The sequence below is a fragment of the Dendronephthya gigantea genome, unplaced genomic scaffold (assembly GCF_004324835.1).
Source record: "Dendronephthya gigantea isolate DGI-Jeju-01 unplaced genomic scaffold, DenGig_1.0 000305F, whole genome shotgun sequence".
In the NCBI taxonomy this organism is placed as follows: Eukaryota; Metazoa; Cnidaria; class Anthozoa; order Malacalcyonacea; family Nephtheidae; genus Dendronephthya; species Dendronephthya gigantea.
The window spans coordinates 28734-54156 of NW_021163315.1; the positions used below are offsets into that span (position 1 = coordinate 28734).

At 36.7% G+C, this 25423-nt stretch overlaps 2 protein-coding genes across 2 annotated transcripts; one reads left to right on the forward strand and one right to left on the reverse strand.

Annotated features, from left to right (window-relative positions):
• Positions 1-20: 20 nt before the first annotated feature.
• On the reverse strand, positions 21-14091 carry LOC114541691 (myosin-10-like). The gene is made up of 42 exons (XM_028561489.1): positions 12688-14091; positions 12334-12490; positions 10783-10810; positions 10356-10494; positions 10181-10273; positions 10023-10086; positions 9772-9870; positions 9520-9620; positions 9285-9327; positions 8984-9198; positions 8749-8901; positions 8533-8619; positions 8305-8388; positions 8073-8237; positions 7880-7997; positions 7603-7703; positions 7413-7496; positions 7160-7281; positions 7010-7079; positions 6483-6752; positions 5874-6226; positions 5678-5792; positions 5312-5554; positions 5183-5244; positions 4960-5104; positions 4664-4876; positions 4241-4552; positions 3925-4077; positions 3608-3775; positions 3434-3514; positions 3254-3340; positions 3098-3175; positions 2974-3021; positions 2674-2886; positions 2180-2470; positions 1939-2027; positions 1584-1707; positions 1404-1487; positions 1111-1235; positions 906-1014; positions 662-834; positions 21-502 (listed from the first exon to the last, which is right to left on the reverse strand). Exons 1-42 carry the CDS (start codon positions 13009-13011, stop codon positions 385-387), a joined length of 5901 nt encoding a protein of 1966 aa, XP_028417290.1. The 5' UTR covers positions 13012-14091; the 3' UTR covers positions 21-384.
• A 905-nt stretch (positions 14092-14996) lies between these two features.
• LOC114541706 lies at positions 14997-25310 on the forward strand. The gene is made up of 20 exons (XM_028561507.1): positions 14997-15586; positions 17780-17831; positions 18173-18501; positions 18663-18893; positions 18975-19171; positions 19289-19531; positions 19600-19734; positions 19885-19970; positions 20100-20211; positions 20298-20370; positions 20440-20711; positions 22919-23267; positions 23353-23583; positions 23677-23873; positions 23952-24191; positions 24291-24425; positions 24515-24600; positions 24724-24835; positions 24914-24986; positions 25085-25310. The coding sequence occupies exons 3-20, from the start codon at positions 18181-18183 to the stop codon at positions 25295-25297; spliced, it is 3306 nt and encodes a 1101-aa protein (XP_028417308.1). The 5' UTR covers positions 14997-15586; positions 17780-17831; positions 18173-18180; the 3' UTR covers positions 25298-25310.
• Positions 25311-25423: the final 113 nt, after the last annotated feature.

Here is a 25423-nt window from a genome sequence, read left to right on the forward strand (position 1 = left end):
GAAATGAAATTGGTCAAAAGTATGCAAAAATTGTCTAATTATCAATTAAGCGTAATTTACATCAATTAGAACACTTAACGCATATTGAAAATATATAAATTGTTTATTTCATTAAATTTTGCAAACAAACCAGCTTACGCATGCATCGGAATTTCACACAAGACAAAAAGAGCTATTCCATTTTAACTCAACAATTACTAGAGTTTCATACATTCATATAGCAAATGATAATATAAAGTGTATAATACTATAAATTAATAACGTAAAAAATCCTAACTATGCAAAGAAAATTCCCAAATATATATGAAGATTTTAGAAGCATTATTTTGTTAAAAATAAACTGTCTCATTGCCATCATTCTTACTATGAACAGGAGATATTAAATTATTCATCTGTTGCAGGAAGATCAGCTTCTAACCCACTCTCCATTGAGCCTTCACGATCTCGCCTTGATCGACTGGGTGGAGTGTCATAACCACTTCGTCCACCACCACCACGAGATCTGCAAGGAAGAAATACTATGAACAAACTTAACCAAAGATAACTTGTTTGAGAATCATAACCTTGTCGCATAAGTTTAACTCATCAGAATAGATTGAAGCAGCAGCAACAGTTTTTAAGTCAATAAATGTCTGTCAGCCTGGCAAAAGAGATAATTTACCTTAAACGTGTCTTCAGTGTAGTTATTTCTCGCTGTAGCTGTTCTTGCTGTTCATTCTGATCATCAATCTCACGTTGCAGTCTTCGTTTGGCACCATTCGCTTGTTGAAGCTCTTCCTCTGTGTCATCCAACTGTCTCTTCGTCTGACGGAGTTTTTGACTGGTCTTATCATACTAAAGTATATAGTTTAGTAGTAAATAAAGCTATCGTCTTGCTTGGTTCGCAGATATCTTGATGTTATTACCTGTTCTTTATACTGATCAGCATGTCTTCGTTCTTCTTCAACTTGAAGTGAGAGTTCTCGAACTTTCTTGTCAGACTTCCTCAAATTCTTTGCAAAGCTAGCGCGATCACTGAAACAAACAAGTTGAAATTGAAAAACACGGGCTGCAATTGAAAAACATAGGTTGGAGGATCTTCACCAAATGTAAATTATTCCATCAACTTACGTAGATTCGGCGTTCAACTGTTCCTCCAAGGTGGCAACCTTTGCTTCCAAATTTGTGATAATGCCTCTTGTCTTCGATCTTAGTTCACTTTCTAATTCTTGAAGTTTGGTCTTCAAATCTTTGTTCTAAGACAAGCAAGGATATGTTTAAAACTAAGAATTACATCACTCAAGAAGAAACTGAAAACCCAGGACAGAATCTTGTACAATTTGCCCCACAACCAGCTCAACAAACAGTGAAACAAACAAGAAAGATGAATTGGAAAGAATGGTAATTATGAATATGCGCTTAACCTGTCGTTCCAAGGATGTGCGTTGGTTTTCAAGTCTTTGAGAGTTGGATCGTTCAGTGCTCAGCTCGTTGTGAGATTGATCAGCCTGGAACAATAAAAGGTGGTTGTTATTATTAAACTATCCTCTCAAAACAACGAGGCTGCCATGAAAGCAAGCAGCACTCTGAGACATTCTGCCTACCGCAAGTTGAGCGCGTTTTGCTTTTTCTTCCAACATTTCATTTTGAGCTCTTTCCTCTTCCAATTCCTCTTCGAGTTCCGAAATTCTGCTGTCCAAACGACGTTTTTCATCTGACAGAGCTGATCTGGAAATAAATAATGTTGTCAGGAAGATATTTTGAGCACACGTACCATATGCGGTTTCATCCCACGAGAATACGTGATGCTTCATATTCTCATCAACATAACCACGATATAATATTGTATACGTTTATCATAATATGAACAAGATGTGACTGGGGGGAGAAAAAGGGCACACGCAGCATTTCACTTACAATTTGTAATTCTAGTTTTATAGCTTATAAACTTTCTCGCACCTGGAAGTTGTCCCACTTGTGAGTTCCTCCATCAATTCATCTCGTTCGTTTTCAACATTCTTACGAGCTCTTTCAGCTGCAGCAAGATCCTAAATTAAAACATTATTTGAACTTGTCAAACTAAAAAAGATTTTCGTTCTTGACGAAGCAATCTTGGGACTCGTACGTGCTTTTGAAGGAAGGGAAAAATCTAAGCCAAGTTTCAAGATTTTCTAGTTTTGATAACGACGACCTACAGTACCTCCTGCATTTGTAAGAATTCTGTTTCAAGATTTTTCAATTTCTTCTCATTTTCTCTGGCATGTTCAGCAATTTGATCTCTGGATGATGTTGCCTCGTCCAAATCTCTCTGAATATCTTTCACTTGTTGTTGATATTTCTTCAGTTGTCTAATTCCGTCTTCTTTAACTTTACTAGCAGATTCTAATTGTTCTTCCATATCCTTCATATCGAGTTCTAATTTCTTCTTTGCATTTTGAGCGCTTGTGCGCGACTTTCTTTCTTCCTCTAATTCTGCTTCCATTTCACGAATCTATAAATGACGATAATGAACGACGTAAGACGGGGAATCACGCTTCTTTCAACATTCAATATAGTTTTTAATGGAGCCTAGTTCGTCCAAGTTAAAGAGCTGCCACAAAAAGTGGGAGTTCTGGCTTTTCTCGTCCCGAAAGTTTGTTAGGGCGATCAGGTGAAGATGTCGAAAGATGAACGTCAGAAGAAATAAGAACAAACCTGCTTGGTCATTTGTCGTCTCTTATCCTCACTCATTTCTTCTTTCCCAGCAAGATCTCTCTCATGATTTGCCTTCATAGCTTGAGCGTTCACTTCAAGACGTAGTTTGGCATCTTCTGACAACTGTAGTTCATCTTCAAGTTCCTCAACCTGTGTTTTCATTTCAGCCACTTGTGCTTCCAAAGTTCGCTTGGCTCGCTCAAGATCATGAACCTACAGACGATGATGGACCCATTTAGAGTGAGAAAGTTCCCAGACAAGCTCAAACATAACTTCCTAAAACTTAAAATATCAACTCACATTTTTCCCCACATCGTCTTTGCTTTCCATCAGAGCTTCAAGCTCCAACTAAAAAAGGCAAAAACATAATATTGGTCAAGGTAATGAACAGCAAACGAGAAAGAAACATTTTATAAATCATCACCGTTTGAGTTTTCTTTAATTTTTCTGTTTCAGCAAGTTTGTCTTGTAGTTCTTCAAGCTCGTGGTTCAGTGAAATAACCTGGTGAGAGAGACATAGGACGCCATGAGATGAAAGGTTTCATATCAAAGCATAGCATAGATGAAAACATTGACATACCTTGGTTTCGTTTTGTCTCGCTTCACGTTCCGCAGCGTCTCGTTCAGCTGAAAGCTTTTCTGAATTCGCCTTCTCCTCAGCCAGCATCTGAAAAACAATAAAATTTTGATTTGAAGCAATTCAAAGAGAAATTCCATGTCAATCGACACAAAGACGATGAAAACTACATCAATGACGAACCGTATCAAACTTGCGTTGTTTTTTCTCCAATTCCGAGACACGACTACGATCCTTATCAACTGTCAGACTCAGGTCATCCAACTATAAAATGCAAAATCCTTGGTGATTTATCATAAACAGTGGACCAGATCTATTGAAAGATGCCAAGAGCTTGATCATGATTGCAAAATATACCTCTTCTTGCAATCGTTTCTTTGACTTCTCCAGTTTTGTGTTGTTTGCTCGTAGCTCATCGATCAAGGTTTGAAGGGCCTCGGCGTCTTTACTTGATTTCTTTTTGCTGTTGTGTAATTCCTCGATTTCTTCATCTTTGTTTTTCAGGTTGATGACATGAGAGGTGATCTAAACACAAACGCATTATCATCTGCGGGAATGTGAAGTGAAAATAAGAACCTGGGAGAGTCAATTTTCATGCGAAAATACCGCATATGTTAACAACGCAGAAAAAAGAAGACGTCATTGAAAGACAAATGCATGAAAAGTGTCCACACCTGTGACTGCAATTCTCCGACTTTCTGTTGTAATTTCTCCGCGTCTTCTGACGCAGCAGACAATTCAATTTCTGCACTCTGTAAATTAGACTCGGCTTCGCGTAGTTTGGTGCTGATCGACAGCTTCTGACGAGTCTCATCTGCGATTGATTCCTGAAATACATAAAGACGACATTAGAAATATTTGATATGTTAGTAATACTGTAACTCGCCAAGAGAAGTGGAGCCTGGAGGATTTGATGTGTCTGCTACATGATGATGTGGGATAATTTTAAGGTAAATATGACAACTGTAAGCTAGAGGTGGTATTTCTTACCTGCGCGTCTTGCAATTGAGAGCTCAAAGATGCTTTGTCTCTCTCCAGGTTTCTTGATTTCTCCTCAACTTCATCCAATTGCAGTAGAAGAGTATCAATTTCCTTCTCAGCCTTAGCTTTTGTCGACTGAAGATCAGCCACTTGTCTTTCATCGTCGTTCAAACGAACATTAACTTCACTCAAACTATGTTCCAAGGTCTTCACTCGTCGATCAAGATCAGATTTTGCTTTACTCGTCATTTGCAAGTCTTCGTTCAACTCGGAATTCTCTTCCTCCAATTTCGCTTTTGCTTTTTCGAGTTGCACTTTAGACTGGAAGACAAAGCGGCTTAGATATCATGTAAAGTTGATCATGCAGTTTATTGGATGGTGTATTCTGTTATTCAATCACAGAAGTTGATAACAATCAATCATAGTTTTTACCTTCTTTGTTGATTCCAATTGTCCATTGAGTTCTTCAACAAGATGAGAATGTTTCTGTCGTAAGTTGGACATTGCGGCTTCATGTGCAGCAGACTCTTCACTGATGCTCTTCTTCAATGAGTCAACTTCTTGTTCTCGTTTAGCTCTCATATCTTGTGCTGCCGCTGTTGTGTCGATTGATTCTTCTAATTCCGATTTCAAGTTCTCTAATTCCTGCAGAAATCAAAAGCGGTTTTCATTGGCATATCTGATATTGAGAGTAACGATATCTTTCCCTAGAAAGATCTTTGACAAACCTCGCTGATTTCCTTTCGCTGTCTCTCAGCTTTGGAACGAGAAGCCTTCTCGGCATCAAGATCTTCGGTCAATTCTTCAACTTTACTGTCCAGTTCTCGAATATTTCTTTCCAGTTCGAGTCGTTTGTTGGTCTCCGCGTCAACCCTGAATACACGGCAGAAAGAAAGTGTTAGAAATTGGCAACACACGCACGGTTATAAACAAGAATCCATTCAGACTTACTTTGCATTAGTTTCGTTGACGTCTTGTTCTCTCTTTGTGAGCATACCTTCAAGTTCTTCAATCTAACGAATAACAACAAAGACATGAAGTGTACGTTCTCTATGTTCACATCATAAAACACAAGCCTACCCTTTGTTTAGCTTCAAGAAGTTGCTCCTGTAACTCGGCAATCTCAGCAAGTAATTTTCTTTTTTCTTTCTCGAGTTCTTGACGAGCTTTCTCTTCGCTACGAAGTCTATCTTCAAGATCTGTAATAGATGCTTCATGTTTTGCCTTCATTTTACTCAGTCCTTTACTCTTATCTTCTTCATCTTGAAGAGCTGTCATTGTTTCAGCCAACTTCTCTTCCAGTTGCTTTCTTTCTTTACCAAGCTATATATAAAAAAATCACTTCATTGTCAAGGCCGCACACTCTGGAAGGTCATGTGAGCAAGCAGATATTTGCAAGCTAGATGACTTGAATAGACCCGGAAAACACAAGATGTATTTTTTTACCTTGGAGTTTGAATCTTCTAGCGTCAATAGATCTTCTTCAAATTTCTTGACTTTAGCTTCACATTGAACTTTCTCTAATTGCAATTTCTGCCTAGTCGCTTCTTCTTCATCAAGTCTACACGAGAAAATAATAACAAAGTTGAATTAATGCCAGTTCTAATACCAGTCCTACCAGCTTCAAGATAAGAAGACTCACTGTTCTTCAAGATCTAAGATGCTCTGCTGAAGGTTTCGTTTTTCATCAGCCAGCTTCAATCCTTTATCCTCTTCCTCTTCAACCTTGGCTTCCAGTTCTTCAAGAAGTAATTCTAACTCGTTCTTCTTTGTTGACAAACGTTGTCTCATTTCATCAGCTTCAACGTAAGCTTCCTGTGCTTGCTCCAATTTCTCAGATAAAACTTGTTTCTCTTCACTGACTTGCGCATGTGTTTGTTCGAGTTCCTTGAACTGAGTCTCGAGTTTCTCCAGCGTGTCTGAGACTTTCTTTAACTCGTCTTGATGTTGATGGAGTTGTTCTTCTTGACGAGTTACATCCAACAATGGTTTCACCTGAAATTTACACAAACATGTCATTTCATGATTCTATATTTCTCTAACAAGGCAGGCTGGCAGATCACAGAATCCTGGGCAGTATCTATCATCCTGGAAACTGATGATATACACATCACGGACCATTTGTTTCTACTGTAGAATCACTGTGTGCATATATTCGCTATCCTGTGGCGAATCTAGCAAACAATTTGGCCAGCGTAACTATTCTCAATGTCAGGATTAGCTCATACAACTAGTTTTTTTTATCCCGTACCTTCGTAAAGAGTCTCCACCAAGGCCAATTTCGCAGCTTCAAATAATTCAAACAATTCTTCTGTAAGACGCGGATTGCACTGAGTTGCTGCGTTCGCTTCTCGTAGTTTTTACGAGCCAGATTTCCACGGCAAAAAGCTTGAAAGATTGTGATGATTTCAGTCAACTTCGTGTCTCGATCTTCCTCCAGTTTTGCCAGAACACCCGCGCGGAAAAATATCTTTGACTGTCCAACACGATAACTGTTCTTGTCTAATTCCAGATGGTCCAACTGTAAGATTAGGTAAAATAACGATGATCACATGATGATGATCAATGATGATCAGATGATGATCAATGATAATCAGATGATGATCAATGATGTTATATAAGATTGATTTAAGGATGATCAGATGTTAATATCCGTACGGATGATGTTAATCAGATAAATATGACAAAATGAAGAAAAAACCGAGATTTGGTGAAGACAAAATATAGCCAACGATGGTCAATTGCTTAAAAATTATTGGTAAAGAAAATTATTCACACCATTTGTTGCGCAGCTTTCCGGCCATCCATGAATCCTTTTGGAATTAAGTTTGGCGTGAGAATCTCGTATCTACGTAAAACAGTTTGAGAAAATAGGTTGAGAAATGAAGCTGAAGCGAGTTGTTTGTGCGATCCGACTTCTCGCCTTACCGTTGTTTAAATTCTTGGAACGCAATTCTGTTTGGAAAACCTTGACGACAAATTCTTATTCCTTCAAGAACACCATTGCACTTTAACTGATCAAGAACAAGATGCGAATCAATCTTGCCAGACTGAAAGAAAGTTTTCATGGAGTTAGCAATGAAGTTAAAACGTTCAAATATGAGAAAATCTCATCAGAAAAAGCATGCAGTGAAATGAGCAGGGAAAAAAACGTGGAAACACTCGTAGAGTATCGTCTTACCCGCTTCTCGTGATTTGGAATAATGCAACGGACAAAGTTTGCGTTTGTATTTGACAGAACGTCCATGAGCTTTGCCAGTTGTTCCTGGGAAAAGATAAATATTCTACAGAGCGCTGATCTGAGCAGGGCAGAAATACAAATACATAACAGACAACTTCAGAAGTTAATTCTTACAACGTACAGTACCTACCTTGTACAACTGTCCAACTGTCCTGAACATTCCTTTTCTAACTTTAGAACCAAATGGTGAATCAGAGCTGGCAGCAGCTGCACCAAGACTTACGATGTTCTCTATCAGAAGAAAATTTGTGGATATGAAATATTGATAGTTGTTGAGAATATTGCAGGAATGAAATACCATTCATTCAAGCAAACCATGCTGGCTGTACAAGTAGTTCATCATCTGATGATTCACAATTAAGATAAAATTGTTAACTGAGTTCACACCAAGCTAGAACATGGCTTACCAGTGTCTTTCCACAAGCCACAAACAAACGAATCACTTGAGTTCTGAAACAGACTCACAATATTGTCATTCAAAGGATCCATGTTTTTCATCAACCATTTCTCGCCATTATAGTCAACCTAAAGTAAAATGAAACAAGTAAAGACTTTGGTTCAACCAGCACCTGGATGTCTAAAGATGATAAAATAGCTTACCACTCCAGCATAATGAACAATACAGAAATCAGCAGTAGATCTGAAATCTGGCTTCTGATATTTAGAACTTGAGGATAATTCTTTCTCCAACTTAGCAACAAAACTCTTGTCAGTTGCCTTTGGAAACCAACATTCTTCATCAAGAAGACCAAGAACGCCAACTTGCTAAAATTCAAAATGATGATTAACATTTTCCCCATCTTTTTCATTTTTATTGCTTGAAATGTTTTACCTTTTCAATGAGATCAATACATGGCTGCAAGTCAAGACCAAAATCAATGAACTTCCATTCAATTCCTTCCTTCCTGTATTCTTCCTGTTAAAGAAAATTGTAGGAAATATGAATTTCAACTCAAAGTGCAAAATTGTGCCCCAAAACATTGCACATCTATGAAGTTGTGCAGATGCAGCCAGTTTTTGAACCATCTAAACTTGTATGAATAATGTACGAGTATCCTACCTGTTCCAGGATAAACATGGTGTGGTTGAACAATTGTTGGAGTTTCTCATTTGTGTAGTTGATACAAAGTTGTTCAAATGAATTGAGCTGAAATATTGCAATAATTTTTTCATTAAATATAAATTCATACATGTACAGTACCAGACCTCATTGGTTGAAATCATCACAAATTAGAAATTTCCATAGAACAAACAATGCTTTAGATCCTAACTATACCTTGAATATTTCAAAACCAGCAATATCAAGGATACCAATGAATGAGGCACCATCACGCTTTGTTCTGTCCAAAGATTTGTTGATTCGATGAACCATCCATTTAAACATTCTTTCATAAAGTGCTTTAGCCAATGCTTCACAAGAAAACTCAGCCTAAAGGAAATATGAAAATTATAATTTAACGCTGGTAATAAAAAGTAATAACTATGTACTGAACAAGCGTGAAGTTATTAACCTGGTCTTTAGTTTGTGATTTATGAACATATTCTCGACCAACTTTCACTTTGGGACGAATCAAACATTTTGTGAAGTCAACAACAGGCATCCCGAGAAGATGACAAATCTTTTGCGCAACTGTGTTGTTTGGCAGTGTTGCCTGCTCAGAGCTTCTTTCTTGTTTGAATGTGAGATTACCAAAATGTAAAACACTTGAGATGACTTTGAAGATTGCTAAACAACATGAGAATATATGGCATTAGGAATGAAATCATGGTTGCTGTCAATTGATTATCAATTATAAAACAACATAGACATACAGTTGGTTTCATCTTGACTTATTCCCATATCTTTCATTCCATTCTAAATCAACAGTAAAAATACATTAAAAAATGAATACCATAGTAAAACATCACATCCTAGTCCTATCCTAGAAGGCAGGCATTCAAGCTTACTGTCTAAAATTATTTAAGAAGCAGTTGAAATTGCTTCACATCTGCCTTTCACTGATTAAAGCAAATAATTTTTGTCTTCTAAACCAATGTAATTTCCTACCAAAGTGTCTTTGAGATCTTCTCTATCATCAATACCAGCAACCTCAACATTTCCATTGGCGAGAAAGTTATATGATTTAATATCATCAAACAGAAACTCATCTGAACAGGGAGAAAAAGCACATGAAGCTACAGTACTTGGACAGAAAACATGCCATTGAACAAAAAAACATCATTCACAATGGAATTCACATTCAAAGAGGTCACAATCAATAACATTGTACTTTGAATACAAACTATGTGATAACCTAACCTTTCATATTTTTGTTCATGCCATTCAAAATTTGATAGAAAATATGAAAGCATCTCTCTTCAGGAGCCTGTCTCACACAACGCGCCTTTTCTAGAAGATCTTAAATCTGTTAGGGTAAAACATTTGGAAACTTAAAGATATTTGTACATACATGTACATCAATGATGGTTCAGTATGGTATCAGCCAGGGAAATCAATAATAGCCATACATGAATAAATAAGGTTTCAATAAAGAATGGATAAAAGGATACAAGATTCAATGTTTGCACCAGCAATAAATCCAGAGGTATCAAAGTTGATTCTGATAAATTTACCCTGTGAAACACATAATGATATTGTAAGCATTATTTTACTAGTCTGGGTACCACAATAAACATCCATGTATGTATCATGAGCAATAAGTACTTACAAATCTTGAAGAATTATCGTTCTTGACAGTTTTGGCATTTCCGAAAGCTTCCAGAATAGGATTTGCTTCCAGCAATTGCCTCTCTAGTTCAGCCTGAAAGAAGACCTCATTAGTAAAGTTGCAATGGCTAATTGCTGTTGCAACCAAAACTTCAAGTAAGAAGGAAATGGCAAACCTGTGCACTGGAAATGCCAACTTTAGGGCTCATGGGAGGTACATTACTTGAAAGATGAGCCTTGCTGTGACCAGCAACTGATGCCAAATACTGGATAACTTTCTTCGTATTCTCCGTTTTCCCAGCTCCACTTTCTCCTCTGCAATGCAAACAATAATTTCATTATTATACAAACAAATTAACTATACCATTTTGTATTTGTCATGACATGATTTGCATCATTTTCTGTGTTTCTATTTTGGACTCTGGGTTTGGATTAAAGATCATCTTGGGGACAAGGATTAGGGAGGCATTGACTGAGGTAGTGGATTAAGAAAAGCCACAGTTCAAAATTCGGTTAAAAAGGCTCACAATAAAATGAGAAATTGGCATTTAAAAGCAGAAATTAAACTTGACAGACATTTGTAAAGGCTATAAAAATACTTACGTGCAAAGAATTGCTTGATTTTCTCTGTCTAATGAAAATGAGAAGGGGAAGGAATTTAAATAAAACACAAAACTTGCTAGCTAACACTGAAGACTTGTTCTGCAGCACAAAGTGTGAACATTGATGGGTTGAACATATTTAAACTCAAGATATCTCTTGTTTTCTGACAACTTTACTGTCAAGGGAAATGATATTGCCACTAGACACACATGACAAAGGTATGTCAAAATTTATCCTAGTAGTTATTTGTTAAACACAAGTTAATTAACTGAAACAGGGCGAGTTTAATTGAATGGATTACACACATCATGAAATTTGGACAAACATATCACTACTCAATCAGCCTAAGCTATGCACCAAAATGTTGTTTTGTCTGCATGAAAATGATGGAGCCTTAACTCTCAAGTGGATAATATGAAACTTTATAAGTCAAAAAGGATAAGCCTAGAGACTTGAAAGTAAAATATTCTACATCTAATCATGCATGATCCAATAGAGCAAAGGAATAGCACTTTATATAGACCAGTTTATAAGTTGTGACGTTTTAAAAAACATAAAATCAAAGTTATATGTCATAATGCCAACACAAGAAATTGACTATATTACTTATATTAAATTACTATGAACTGAAATTGTCCCAACAAAGTACAAAGTGTATGTTCAGCTTAAGGTAAATAATTGAAAGAAGTGACAGAGTTAATTCTTTGGTATTTTGCTATGCATTCTTCTTCATATTATGCAAATTTCTTTCATGTAATTAAATGGCATCAAAAATGGACACATGCAGCTATTAATGTTTATAGAAATGTACAGTTTACAAATTCCTATGCCTGCCCACACAAGCAGACTTGAGGTGATATAAAATACTGATTGCTTCTGACCATACAACAACCTTGCAGCATTGTAATTCAGTATAATAAATACCTTGGTAAAACAATAATTACTGAAGTTAATACCTTTAACAACTGGGGGACTTGCATTCCATTTGAAACTCATATGTAAACACGTTATCTTATCTGTATTTAAATTTCTTTTATATTAAATACTGAATGTTGTTTGGTTTTGCTCTATAATGTGAACGTTTAATCTATTACCTAGCTATAGGTTACCTCCGGGATTAGATTGTTGTAACATATCACAGGATATGCACACATTTGAAATTAACACGTCGATAAATAAATTGGACGATAATAAATAGTTTTTGTATTATATTACCAAAACATTAGCTATTTTAGTTCAAGATGTAACATTCAATATCTTCATTAGCTTGCAAGTACTATTTCAGCGCATATTCTTGAGTTAAGAAGCCTGTACAATATTGTTTGTTTGGTAAAGAATCAAGTTAAAATTGTCTCAAATATATTTCAAATTTACTATTTTTTTAGCAACGCCACGCCTGCTTTCGCTTATACCCTAGCTGGAAAAGCATATGTTTAATGAAATAATTAATTTAAGCTCATACTACACTCAACTATTGTCAAATGATTGAAATTGGCTGGTTTTTTAGACCATTAATCATTTAATAATAAGTCGTAGGAAAGGTAAAAATACCTTGTAGCATGCTTCGGTATGCAGTATCAGTGATAGCGTAAACATGGGGTGGAACTTCGTGTCGTTTCTTGCCCTTGTACATCTCCACGACATTTTCCGTGTAAATTGGTAGACGTTTGTAGGGATTAACAACAACACAAAACAAGCCTGAATAGGTCTGTGAACGAAGAGTATAATATATAACTTAAGAGGGACAATGATATAGTTTGAAGACAGTTTGAAAACAAAAAAATCACTTCCGGTTAAATAGAATACAAGGGTTTGTCCATCAACCAGTCGAAATTTAGACATAATACGATATGAACTTTCACAGTATAAAGTGCATTCATTTTAGGCATTCAACAACAGACTTACATAGATTAATTCAGAGTAGTAACGATCTTTTAAGTTGTGTAAAACACTGGCTTCATTGAGGCAAGTCAACTCAGCCATATCCTCAACTTTCTCAAACTTCGGTGGATTCATTTTCTGAATGTCATCTTTGCTAAATGTCTTTCGTTTCCCGCTTGATATCTCCACGACAATTTCGTCTTTATTTTCTTGTTTAATGCTGCCAGGGATGAAACCATGTTCTTCATCAGGAACCCAAACAAGTTTCTTTGCACTCCATTCTGCTTGCAATGTAGGATCACCTACAGTTCGCCTATCCACGGCTAAATATTTCATTTCATTATCCATCTTGGATGTTTTCAGTGAGCTTAATCACTCTGCTAACTGATTAGTGTAACGAATATCAAATATAACTTTATTGCTTAGAATAAACTACCAAATATACCCAAGCTGTTTTCTGATGATCAGGAACAAGACTAAGCTTCACTTCGACAATGTCGGAGGTCTCCATTCCTTCTTCTGATTGGCTGTAAAAGTTTAGGTCACGTGACAAACCTAGGGTAACGTCATGCATTTAATTAGACTTGGGGTGCGGCGGACATCCGTAACCACCGTGGATCACCTACCATTCATCCATATGCAACTTGCAATAGAATTCCGGACATAAAGTGCTATTATAAAACGTACATAATAGAGTATATCTATCTTGGTTGGCTAAACTATTTATCGTGCTTGGTAGTAATGCGATTGGCGAGTTTTTCTTTTGAGAACCACCGTCACACAGCCATGCTCCCATCCTCCCACTTTGCCAAAAATGGGGTGAAAAGTATGAAAAGGTTGAAATTCGAGCCACGGTATAATGAATAGAAGCCTAGAATACCAGCAGGGCCTCGGTCTTTTCTTAGAAATAACATTCAGATCTTTTGCTTCAATACACATGCGCCTCGACAAAAAAAAACTGACTTGCACGCATGTCCATAATTGGCATTAGTGCGAGGGCAAAGGAAATTTAGGTATTGTTGTAACTCAGCAAGAGGACAATGCATACCTTACTAATGGACGCGTCTTAAAATAATTCTTTTATGGCAGTTCATCCCACGCACAAATTAAAAACTACAACTTTTAAAATAATGTCTCGAATATTGGGGTGTTATTGTCGCTGGCTTCAGCCAAACTGATGCAATAAAATAGCCGAGAAATATAAGAAGTTTCTTCTACTATGCCAGCGAAGGCTCTAATGCTTGGTTTTAATTTAGTAAATGACCATTTCAGTTAATCATTTTAATACTTGGTCTTCCACTCCAAGGTTCATCCTACTGCATTTCCTGTCATCTTGATAAATAAAACTAAAAAAAATTAAAACACATTCCAAACAAAACACGATAGTTTAAACATGAGAAACAGTAAACCAAGGGAGTGCAAAGTTGGATTGTAAGAGAGAGAATTATCCAACGTACGACTCCAGTTTTGCATTCAAAGCACATAGTATAAAAATCCACATGCATATCACATTATCATTGTCAGCTCGTTCTTCTAGTTATTCACTGGCCCAATAAAAACGCTGAAAATTTTAGTCGAAATCATATTTGCGAGTTGATTGTATAAAAACCAAAGAGATATTGTTAAACCGTGTATTCCTGTTATTACCCCCCCCCCTCTACCTAAAGTTATACATCTTAGAATTGCTATCTCATCAATCCCAATATGCTTCGCTGTCGTCACTTTAATGGTGGTACAACGAAGGTAAGCCGACGAGATTTGCCGAGCATATATGGTTACGAGACTGCGCAGCTAACCATTCGAGCGATGAGAATAGTTCTCGTCCACTTTCCTCGTTAAATAAAAGATCTTTGTTTCTCGTATCAAAACATTACTTCGCGGATACTGGATCTTGTTGCTAAGACCCTGATATATTTCAATAGATACTTGAAATCTAGTTCCGTCGTCTGCCAAAAACACAATATTGATAGTATCTAAATTTATGAATAAAAACCAGGCTCAAATATGGTGATCCAGTGCACGACTATAAAGGACTGGTATTCTACAATAAGCTTTCGTGGTCAAACGTGGTGGGTAGTATTCTTCAAGTCATGGTTTATGTCTGAACTACCTGAGAAAGATATCTCAAACGTGGTGGTCCAGTGTAGGTAGTATTCTACAATAAGCTGTCATGGTTTGTGTCTGATCTACCTGAGAAAGATATCTCAAACGTGGTGGTCCAGTGTAGGTAGTACTCTACAATAAGCTGTCATGGTTTATGTCTGAACTACCTGAGAAAGATATCTCAAACGTGGTGGTCCAGTGTAAGTAGTATTCTACAATAAACTGTCATGGTTTGTGTCTGAACTACCTGAGAAAGATATCTCAAATGTGGTGGTCCAGTGTAGGTAGTATTCTACAATAAGCTGTCATGGTTTGTGTCATGGACACAGGAAACACATCTGATAGATGGTTGACACCAATGGTTGACACCAATACTGTTCGATTAACCATGTTCCAACATCATCAACCCTCACCTTGACCTGTCTGTCAATATGCAGCCGACATTTGGTGGGGTAAACTTAAAATATGAACATAGTTATTAAATATATTGTATCCGTAACCATTTCATTATGTTTTGAGTAGATTCATTTAACATATCATTTGAATACAATAATCAGTAGTCGCCTTTCACGGGAAGCTGCGGGCTTTTTCTAGTCGATGGGCTGGGCATATGAAAATCAGAAGAGCCGAAAAATCACTTGATCAGTCCTTGACGTTTGCCAATATTTAAGAGGATATAAATGTCAAGACAATAAAGTGGCAGTCAGTTGATGAGTGCACGGTAGTGGTTAGTCTACCTCGACAGAAGTTAAAGAAAAACGTGGGACCTGTCACCCGAGACATTCACAGTGAAGGTTCTTCTAAAAAGTAGAACAAGAAGGTAAGAAAAATTCGTCGGTATCAAACTGAAAAACACAGGAAATAAAGTTTCTCTCTTATACTACCAATATTTCTTTCAAAAGACAATTACTGGATTATAGGTAAAAACAAAGTAACTGCAATTATAGCGTACTGTAGGTTATTAAATTATCAGTTGAGATCTGCACGGCGATATATTGCTAAATATAATGTTTTATTGTATTAAATCCATGCAGTTACAAAGGACTTTAGTTGTTGTGAAACAATAGACGTAATGTAATGGATTGTGATTTTCAGAGGACCATTACAGCATCACGTAATCTCAAATTATTTTACTATTCACAAAAGGAACTTATTGTTTTATTCCATGCACTGTCAACGTCTCACAAGGAAGTTTAGCAAACTTCAACTGCGGCTTCTTTTTTAATGAATGTTTATATAAACGCAAGAGTAATTTCATAAAAACAAAGAGATCTTGTAAGAAAATGATCAGTAGAGGACAATGGTATATAGGCAGACTGTTTTGGTCGAGTTTTTCATGAGAGAAAACGTATTTCAGGTTTTCGCAGATCAAATCGCTACCAAGTGAAGTGTTTTTTTATAAAAGATGTTCATTTTACGTGATCTGAGATACCTTCTGATATTATGCATTGTATGTTAAGTAGGTTTAACAAATCACTTCATCGTTGTTTATGAAGACATCCAAAATAAATGACAATAACATAAACACACAATTAATAAAAATAAAAATTAAACGAACTGTCCAGTATAAGTGGTGGTATGAATATCGCGTGCTCTTAAGTTTCCTACAACACTCAGTTTAGACATTTAACATGCGAAGTTTTCAAGCAGATATTGGCCAGTTACAACCTTTCCTTTTCCGTCAGAGTATTCAAGTCTCGATATTTTGGCGCAACTCTGGGTTATTTTGAGTGGTAAACCGGCAGTTATAACTACATGATTTAATCATTTTGACATTGCATGTGATGCCACTTAATCTATTTCTATTTTGAAGCTAAGATGCTACGCTCTGTTTGAAGAAAGCAATTTGTGGTTCAGCATTCAGCGCAACAAAAAAAGAAATATTACGGCGCTGAGTGGTTTAAGTTTAGTTTAACTTAAGTCAATCGACACCGAAAGCAAAAAAATGCGAACAGTTTATAAAATATCTTCTGCATGATGGTAGAAATAAATTATAATATTTTTCCTGCCAATATTCTTGTTACGTAACAAGTACGTCATGCAACAGGCCTGGCATTAGTCTGGGCTACGCCTCGAATATTACAAAGAAGTAACAACGCAGGCTCGCGTAAGGAGATACGGTGTCAAAATTTTATAGACCTAAGGCGTATTTTTCGACGCGTCTCACAATTTCCGACGCATGGCACCAGCAGAGTCAGACAAGATCATCGAACAGGATGAATGCTGGTTTTGAAGGCACAAAATACTTGATTAAATATAATTACTGATTAAAATGCTGAGTGAAACGCGTCAATTGTCATACCAGCCGCAATAAATGCACTTGTTGGCATGCAGTATCTGTAACCACACGCTTGGTTTAATTGAGTTCGTATCTCATTGGATGAATACACGCATAGATAGTACAATGATTGAAATGATAACAATACGAAGATTTCCAGAGTTTCGCTTTTAAATTAAGACGTAGACTATGTTTGAACTACATAATCTTTACGAGGAAAGGTGTGGGAGTCTATAGTCAAAATATTTATCATGCAGCTGCATTACCTAAGCAACGACTTCAAGAAATATTCAATAGATATCTAGCAGGAAACTGAGGCGTAGGATTGTCTGGTATTAAGAGGAAACATCACTAAAATGAGGCAATATATGACGAAATATACCACGTATCTTCAAGTGAAACCCACACACTAAACAATCACATAATATTAATCGGAACAAACAAAGATTAAAACGTTTTGCTGCTTTGAGAAAATATATCAGATATATAAAGATACAAAGAATAATATTCCAGCGACAAATTCTGGAATAAAATGATCAATTCATACAGCCTTAGCACCATGCAGCGTCAATATAGTGAAACAATTAATTTTTGTGTTTTTGACATACCATGCATGCACGTATTATAATGACAAATTCTGGTATTACCTGGTCAAGCTGTTGTGTGGGCTGGCTGGCTGGCTGGCTATATTGTAACCGGAGACGGACTAAAATTGCTCAACATTTAAATTGCCAGATAATTCGAGAAGTGTTGGTTGGAAGAGGCGAACGGAGTAAATATATTATTGGTAAGTAGGTGGTCATAGAAATATGCCTTATTAATGAATTTCCGAGGAGCTTGCCTTCAATATGCTTTATTAGATAATAACCTTATTAAGACAAGGAAAGAGTGAAATAATAACAACTTTCATCTATGGTCATATATGCATAGCAAATACCAATGAAATAAAGACGAAAAGTTCTCAACGTTTTGACTAAACCCAAAGTGGTTCGCAAGAGTGATGATACTAACCTATACTAATTCACCCGAGGAAAGCCTTAAGATTGAAATGGCAAAACCTCTTCATATTACGCAGCTGTTAAATAAATCTGTTTAGACAATTGTTTACTATGAAATAACGATTCTTAGATTGAAGAATGTCAGCTGAAGATATCGCGAAGGCCTTGGGCAATCCAGGAAAATTTCAAATTCTTTTGACCATATTTCTGTGTTTAAACTACGTGTATGTTGGATGGAATCATCTTGGTATGGCGTTCATTGGCGCTAAAACTAAGCATCATTGTTCGGTCAAAAACTCGTCAAATATCAACTCTCTCGTGCCGTTAGTGAAAAAGAACGGCAAGGAACAATGGGATGGATGTAACTTGTACTCTGACCACAATAGTTCTAAGAAAGTTGAATGTTCAACTGGATGGACCTATTATCTTCCTGACAAAGAGCAAACTATTATCTCCGAGGTAGGAATCGTAAACTATCAGAGCATTCAGAGAGGTCGTTTGATAATTGTATAGCGTGACATATTTATCTAGACGCTTATGACATCTTTCTGAAGTAAATTAACCATAGATCCGAAAAAGTTATCCAATTTCACTAAATACTTCCTGTATATTTTCTTCAGTGGGATCTTGTGTGTGATGATGCTTACAAAAGCAGTCTTGCGACAACAATATATTTCGTTGGTGTCATGTTGGGTGGGCTGGTATTTGGAACATTGTCAGATAGATTTGGAAGAAGGCCCATCTTGTTGTTCACCATGTTTACTCCTGCATTGATTGGACTCCTCGTGTTTTTTATCCGAGATTACGTCGCCTTTGTTGTCCTTCGTTTTGTGCTGGGATTTCTACTACAGGTGAGAATTGTACATGCACATATAGTTTACAAGATTCATTACAAACTTTAATCAATCTCTCTTCTGTATTCTTTCTTGTAGGGTTTACAAATGACATCATTTCTTTCGTTCATGGAGATCTTAGCAGCCAAGTATCGTACAACTGCAGGTGTCGCCAGCAGTATTTTCTGGTCTTTTGGCGTAATGTCTCTAGCCTTGATATCCTATCTTATTCAAGATTGGCGCTATATTCAGCTCTTCTGCACTGTAACAGGATTACTTCAGATTGGACTGATATGGTAAGTTCAGCCCTTTAGGAAAAGCAAAGCCAGCTAACGATGGTTTATTTGATGGAGACTGGAGTGTTTAAAACATTCACCAAACCAAATGCACCTAAATTACACATTCTATTTCAGCGTTCTCCCAGAATCATTCCGTTGGCTGCTCACCAAGAACCGTTTCGAAGACGCAGAGAGAATCATTGAGAAGATCACAAGTTTTAATGACCTGCCATTTCCTCGAGAAGAATTTGACAAAGTTGCAGACAACAGCAATAAATTTGGAGTGAAAAAAAGTGTTGATGAAAAGAACTACAGTATTATTGATATCTTCCGGTCTTCTGTTTTACGAAAACGATCACTTATTCTGGCCTTTGTATGGTGGGTGAAGACGCTTCGTTTACAATTGTTAAACTGCAAATTCTTGAAGACCGTACATTATATTCTAGGTTCTCAACATCATTTGGATATTATGGTCTTGCATTGAATGTTTCAAGTTTGGATGGTAATAAATATCTCAACTTCTTCATCAGCGGAATTTTTGAACTTGGGATATACTTGGTCACTGTGTTCGTATTGTTAAAGTAAGAAATTATGTTCCTTAATTGTTCTGTAGCACCAAAGGTTGATGTAGTCTCGATAAATACTAGAGTTATGAACGATATTACTACCTGGATAGATCTGCACGAAGAGCAATAGGTTCGACGCAATCCAATGATGCATTTTCGTTTCAGACTGGGTCGCCGAAAACCTCTGTGTTTTTACTCTGTTATCGGCGGGGTGACTTGTATTCTGGCTGGCGCGTTATCGAAGGATACAGGTATTAATAACTATCACTGATATACTCGCCTACACCTCAACAAGCAAACAGATTGTTGCTGCATGGTTTGGTTTAGAAATGGTAACACCAACAGCAAGTCATCTTAGTCATCTTTAATTCTCCTTCCAGATTTCTTGAAAGATTTCACAACTGCATTGGCTCTTTGCGGAAGGATCTGCATTTCTGGGAATTTTGCCATCATATTTCTGTACACTTCGGAATTGTATCCAACAGTTATCAGGTAAAGTTATCTTCATTTATAAGACGGTCGAAAAGGTTACTGTAACAATTATAACAGAATTTCTAGAATCTTATGTATATTTCTAGAAATGTTGGACTCGGAGCTGGCATATTTTTCGCACGAACAGGGAGCATCCTGGCACCTCAAGTTTTTTTGTTGGTAAGAAAAATTATGGAAATCTTTCTCTGAAAATTATTCGTTCTCAAAGAATGACATTTGTTTTTTAAGGGAAAATATACAACAGAATCAGTACCATTCATTATATACGGAGCATGCGTTCTTTTCTCTGGTTTGTTAACCCTACTTATGCCCGAGACATTGAACATGAAGCTTGCCGAAACTATGCAAGAAGCCACCACGTTTGAAAAGGCGACTGAAAATTCAGTGGAACTTCATGTTAACAAGATGAATAAGGATGACGACGTGTTTGTTATTAATGGTACCCTGCCAGTTCCTCATAAACACGAGAAAATTGTCAGCATGAGCGATGAAGGAGCGATGTAACATGAGAGAGTTTTCTGACTGTGTGAAGCATTCTAAAATGTATCACAAATGGAATGTGAATGTAATCTCTCACTGAGATGAAAATACAAGGAATCTTTGAAAAGTAGTAAAGTAAAAAGTAGTCTTTGTCAACTGTAAATATTATTCCTGTCAAATTATGATGTTCTGTTCAGCTTATGAATTAAATGTTCATACAAGAAGCAGCAGGTCTTTCATTCACGAATGACGAATACGCTATGAATTTCGTATGGTATTTCATTACATCTGCAATATTGCAGGGGCCGGTTGTTCAAAAGCAGGTTAAATTTAACCCTGGGTTAGTGCTAAACCTGGGTTAAAATCCTTAACCCTAGGTTAGCTAAACCTGGGTTAAAACTGTGTTGTTCAAAGCAGGGTTAGCGGTAGGGTTAGTTAATCCAGGGTTAAAATATTTAATCTAAGATTAAATGTATTTTAACGACTAAATTGGATATAAGAACGTTTTCGATTGGTCAATAAACGAGCGTCAAAACTTTACCGGACGAGGATATATTGTCAGTCGAAAGATTATATGCCTTGAGGGCAGGGTCGCAGGGACGTTGTTTTGAACAGCAATTTCCGTGCATGGAATTTTGGAAAGATTGGAAATGAAAGGCCTTTTTGTATGATAAACAATGTCGCGATGTGAAACAAAATTAAGCAATGCATATTATAAACAATCTATTTTAAAATTTCAGGCATTCTTGGATTATTCAAAATTCAGGAACAAACGTAGCCTTACCACTTGCTGCCAATCAAAATAATCGAATTTTGGCCATCCGAAACAAATATTTCGATTACGATCTTTCAATTTGTACGGTTGTATTCATTTATCGTGTATTGCATTGAAGCGAAGATAAATAAATCAATACATCAGCTGAAATCGAACGAAGTCAAACTTAAATAATTCTTTGCTGTCGAAATTATTCGTAAAACCTTTCAAAAGTGTTTAATTCATGACGAATTATACGTGTTTACGTGTTTCAGCTCCTTATTCATCCATTTTGAAACGAAGTTAACCCAGGATTAAAAAGTTAACCCACCTAACTAGCAGGGTCAATTTTTTTATCAATTTTAACCCAGAGTTAACGCTAACCGAGCTTTGTGCAACGCAAATCAAGCAAGGTTTAAAATTTAACCCTGGGTTAGGCATTTTTAACCCTGGGTTAGCGTTAACCGGCTTTTGAACAACCGGCCCCAGAAGTCTAAAGTACATTTCATAGAATTGAAGGAGCTAAAACATAGGAAACATTTAGAAATCTATGGATGCCAAACGTCTTTGTAATTGTAGGTACCAATATCATTAGTGCATTATTATAAATTGTCGTCATCGACAATTCCAAGCAGGGCGCAACAACAGTATTTTTTATAGGTTAATAACCACAATGAGACGATGATTGGGTCAAATTACAAACGAAGGAAAAAGCGCTGGAGTCAACATTGAATCGGGAAACCAGATAATTGTGTCTTTACTGCTCAGGTTTGTACACCTCATTTAGTCCATTATGTCTGCTACCTGTTTGTTAAAACGCAACAATTCCAGGGGACAAGACTCGTTTGGAATACAGCATATTACAGCATATTTGGAATTGTTTGGAATACAGCATATTTCAAAAGTCAATATGATGTAACATTACGGCTAGAATTATTACATCAAAGGCAATCAGTTTTGACCACTGAGACCATATTCACTTGTGTGTTTTAAGTTCGGATCATCTAATGTTTAAATTTCAAGAATGGCTTGGTTGTGAGATGTGTCTATGCGTGCATGTCCATAACTCCGGAAACAGGAGAAGTGGTGTCTGCTTAGCAACGTGTGAAGCACCATTAAACACCATCATGTACTTTAGGATTAGCGATTTCTTAAAAGATCATATTCTCTGTTAATCCTTTACAACCGATATCACTTGTGATTAATGTCGACGGTTAGACTCTTAGTAAAGGATGGAGATAATTAGAATGCGAGAAGCATGTCAGAGTCCGACTAAAATAACGGAGAAACGAGGCAAAAGTTCCCTGTTCAAATGTTCCTCGATAATTGCCTGAAATGTAATAAAAACGCGAGAGTCAAGTTCTCATAATTCTGTCAGGCATTCGTCTTTCATCCGTATCTTAGAGCTCGTCCTGATTTTCTTCCAGATATTAAACACTTTTCTGTTTCAATTCAACGCGTGTAACTGCAAACAAGTTCTTTAAGGACAACGAAAGCGACAATGACAACTGACACATTAACAAATTCGCTTGGCAAACCAGGAAAATTTCAAGTTTTAATGTATATCTATCTCTCAGCCAGCTGGGTTTATATATCCTGGAACCATCTAGGAATGGCGTTCATAGGAGCGAAAACAAAACATCGTTGCGCTGTAACAAACAGCTCTGATATAACTTCTCTTGTACCGTTAATAAAGAAAAGAGGAGTAACCCAGTGGGATGGCTGTCACTTATATGATGGTTATAATACTTCAAAGAAAATATCATGTCCAAATGGCTGGTTTTACGATTTACCAAAGGGAGAGATGACCATAATATCAGAGGTAATACTCCGGTGGGGTATTACACCTCCCATCAACACAGTATTCATTGAAAGACAATCAAATAATCCCCAAATTTCTATTTCAGTGGGATCTTGTGTGTGATGATGCTTACAAAACCAGTCTTGCGACAACAATATATTTCGTTGGTGTCATGTTGGGTGGGCTGGTATTTGGAACATTGTCAGATAGATTTGGAAGAAGGCCTGTATTCCTGTTCACCACGGTTTCAACATTTGTTCTTGGGTTACCTCTATTTTTCATTAAGAACTACGTCGCATTTGTTGTACTTCGGTTTTTTCTTGGATTTGTCCTTCAGGTAAGAAAAATGACCTTCATGATAATGCACATAAAAGGGAACTTTTGCCCAGATTATGAATCTTTAATCCTCCCAAATTCCTTTCCTTTCCAGGGGGTACAAATGTCAACATTCACAAGTCTCATGGAGCTTTTCGCAACAAAGTACAGAACATACATAGGTGTTGGTATAGGTTTTCCATGGGCCACTGGAATTATGACGCTTGCATTATTTTCTTATCTGATAAAAGATTGGCACTACATTCAGCTACTTTCTACTACGGTGTGTCTCTTGCAAGTTGCACTAGTCTGGTGAGTGACCCTGGCCAAGAAACCATGCAAGGATCATGTTTTAAATATCGTCTAACACGGTACTTTCCATATTTATAGGTTTTTGCCTGAATCAATCCGTTGGCTTTTGATCAACAATCGCACTGACCAGGCAAAGAAAGTTGTTGAAAAGATAAGTAATTTTAACAAGATTTCTTTTCCAAAAGAGATATTTGAAGAAACAGTGGATGAAATGAAAAAGGCAGAAAGAAATACGTTCAATGTTAAAAGTTACAACATCACCGACATCTACAGATCAGAGAGTTTGCGAAAACGTTCTTTGATAATGATGGTTGTTTGGTAAAGAAATATTTATATATTCTAACATGAACTTGCTTTCCCCCAATTCATGCATGAATATAGCTGTGTCATAATTGTGAATACATACACTTCATTTAGGTTTGCAACATCTTTGGGTTACTATGGCCTGTCATTAAATATTTCAAGTCTCGCTGGAGATAAATATTTAAATTTCTTTATCAATGGCGTCCTGGAGATTGTCATTATTACGACTACTATGTTTCTCCTGAAAAGGTGGGTGGAGAAATCTATAAAATATTAGTTCGAATAGCAGCATTTCATTAAATTATTATAACGTTTTGATGAAGTCAATTTCCACATAGATTTGGACGCCGTCGACCATTTTGTGTTTATAGTATCCTTGGTGGATCAGGCCTTATTATTGCAGGAGCGTTGCCAAAATCAAATGGTATGATTCTGTTGCTCTTTACCATATTACGCAGTGCAGATTAGGTTTCACTGTTTTCTCGCTCCTTCATTCACTTTCTATCTCGTATAATCGCGTTATGTTTTTATGTTTTTTCTCCCGTAGAAAATGTCCAAATACTTGTGACGGTATTAGCAATAATGTGCAAGATGCTGGTTACTGGAAATTTTGCAAATATTTTCACTTTTACTTCAGAGCTTTATCCCACAATGATTCGGTAAGAAAACGGTCATGATATTCACAATGGCTGCATGTGGTGCCGGTAATTATATTCTTTCACCAACTTATTTTGTAGCAACGTTGGACTTGGAGCAGGAATATTCTGGACGAGATTTGGAGGAATTTTGGCGCCTCAGATTTTATTATTGGTGAGTTTGCTAATGCATCAATAAATTGAAAATGCAAATCCATACGCTATTAAAGGTCATGGTCACAGAGTAAGGGCGTTTTTTCCTCTCCTGCGCAGGGCACCTACACAGCAGAATCTGTGCCTTTTATAATTATGGGAGGTTTCATGTTGACGGCAGGCCTGTTAGCACTGTTGCTACCAGAGACGTTGAATACTAAACTATGCGAGACATTACAGGAAATGTCAGCAAAATCAGAGATACCACAGGAGAATAATGTCTTAGCGAGTGAAAATATTGAAATTCTGAGCCGAAAAGAATGTCAGGCGTAGATCTATACGCATCCATGGAATGATTTAGTGGTAGGAAATATGTACATGGAGTGAAAATAAGAACGTATATGTACATTTATATAGCACAGTTATGTTTAGCTGAGTAATAATAACAATCTGAATCAT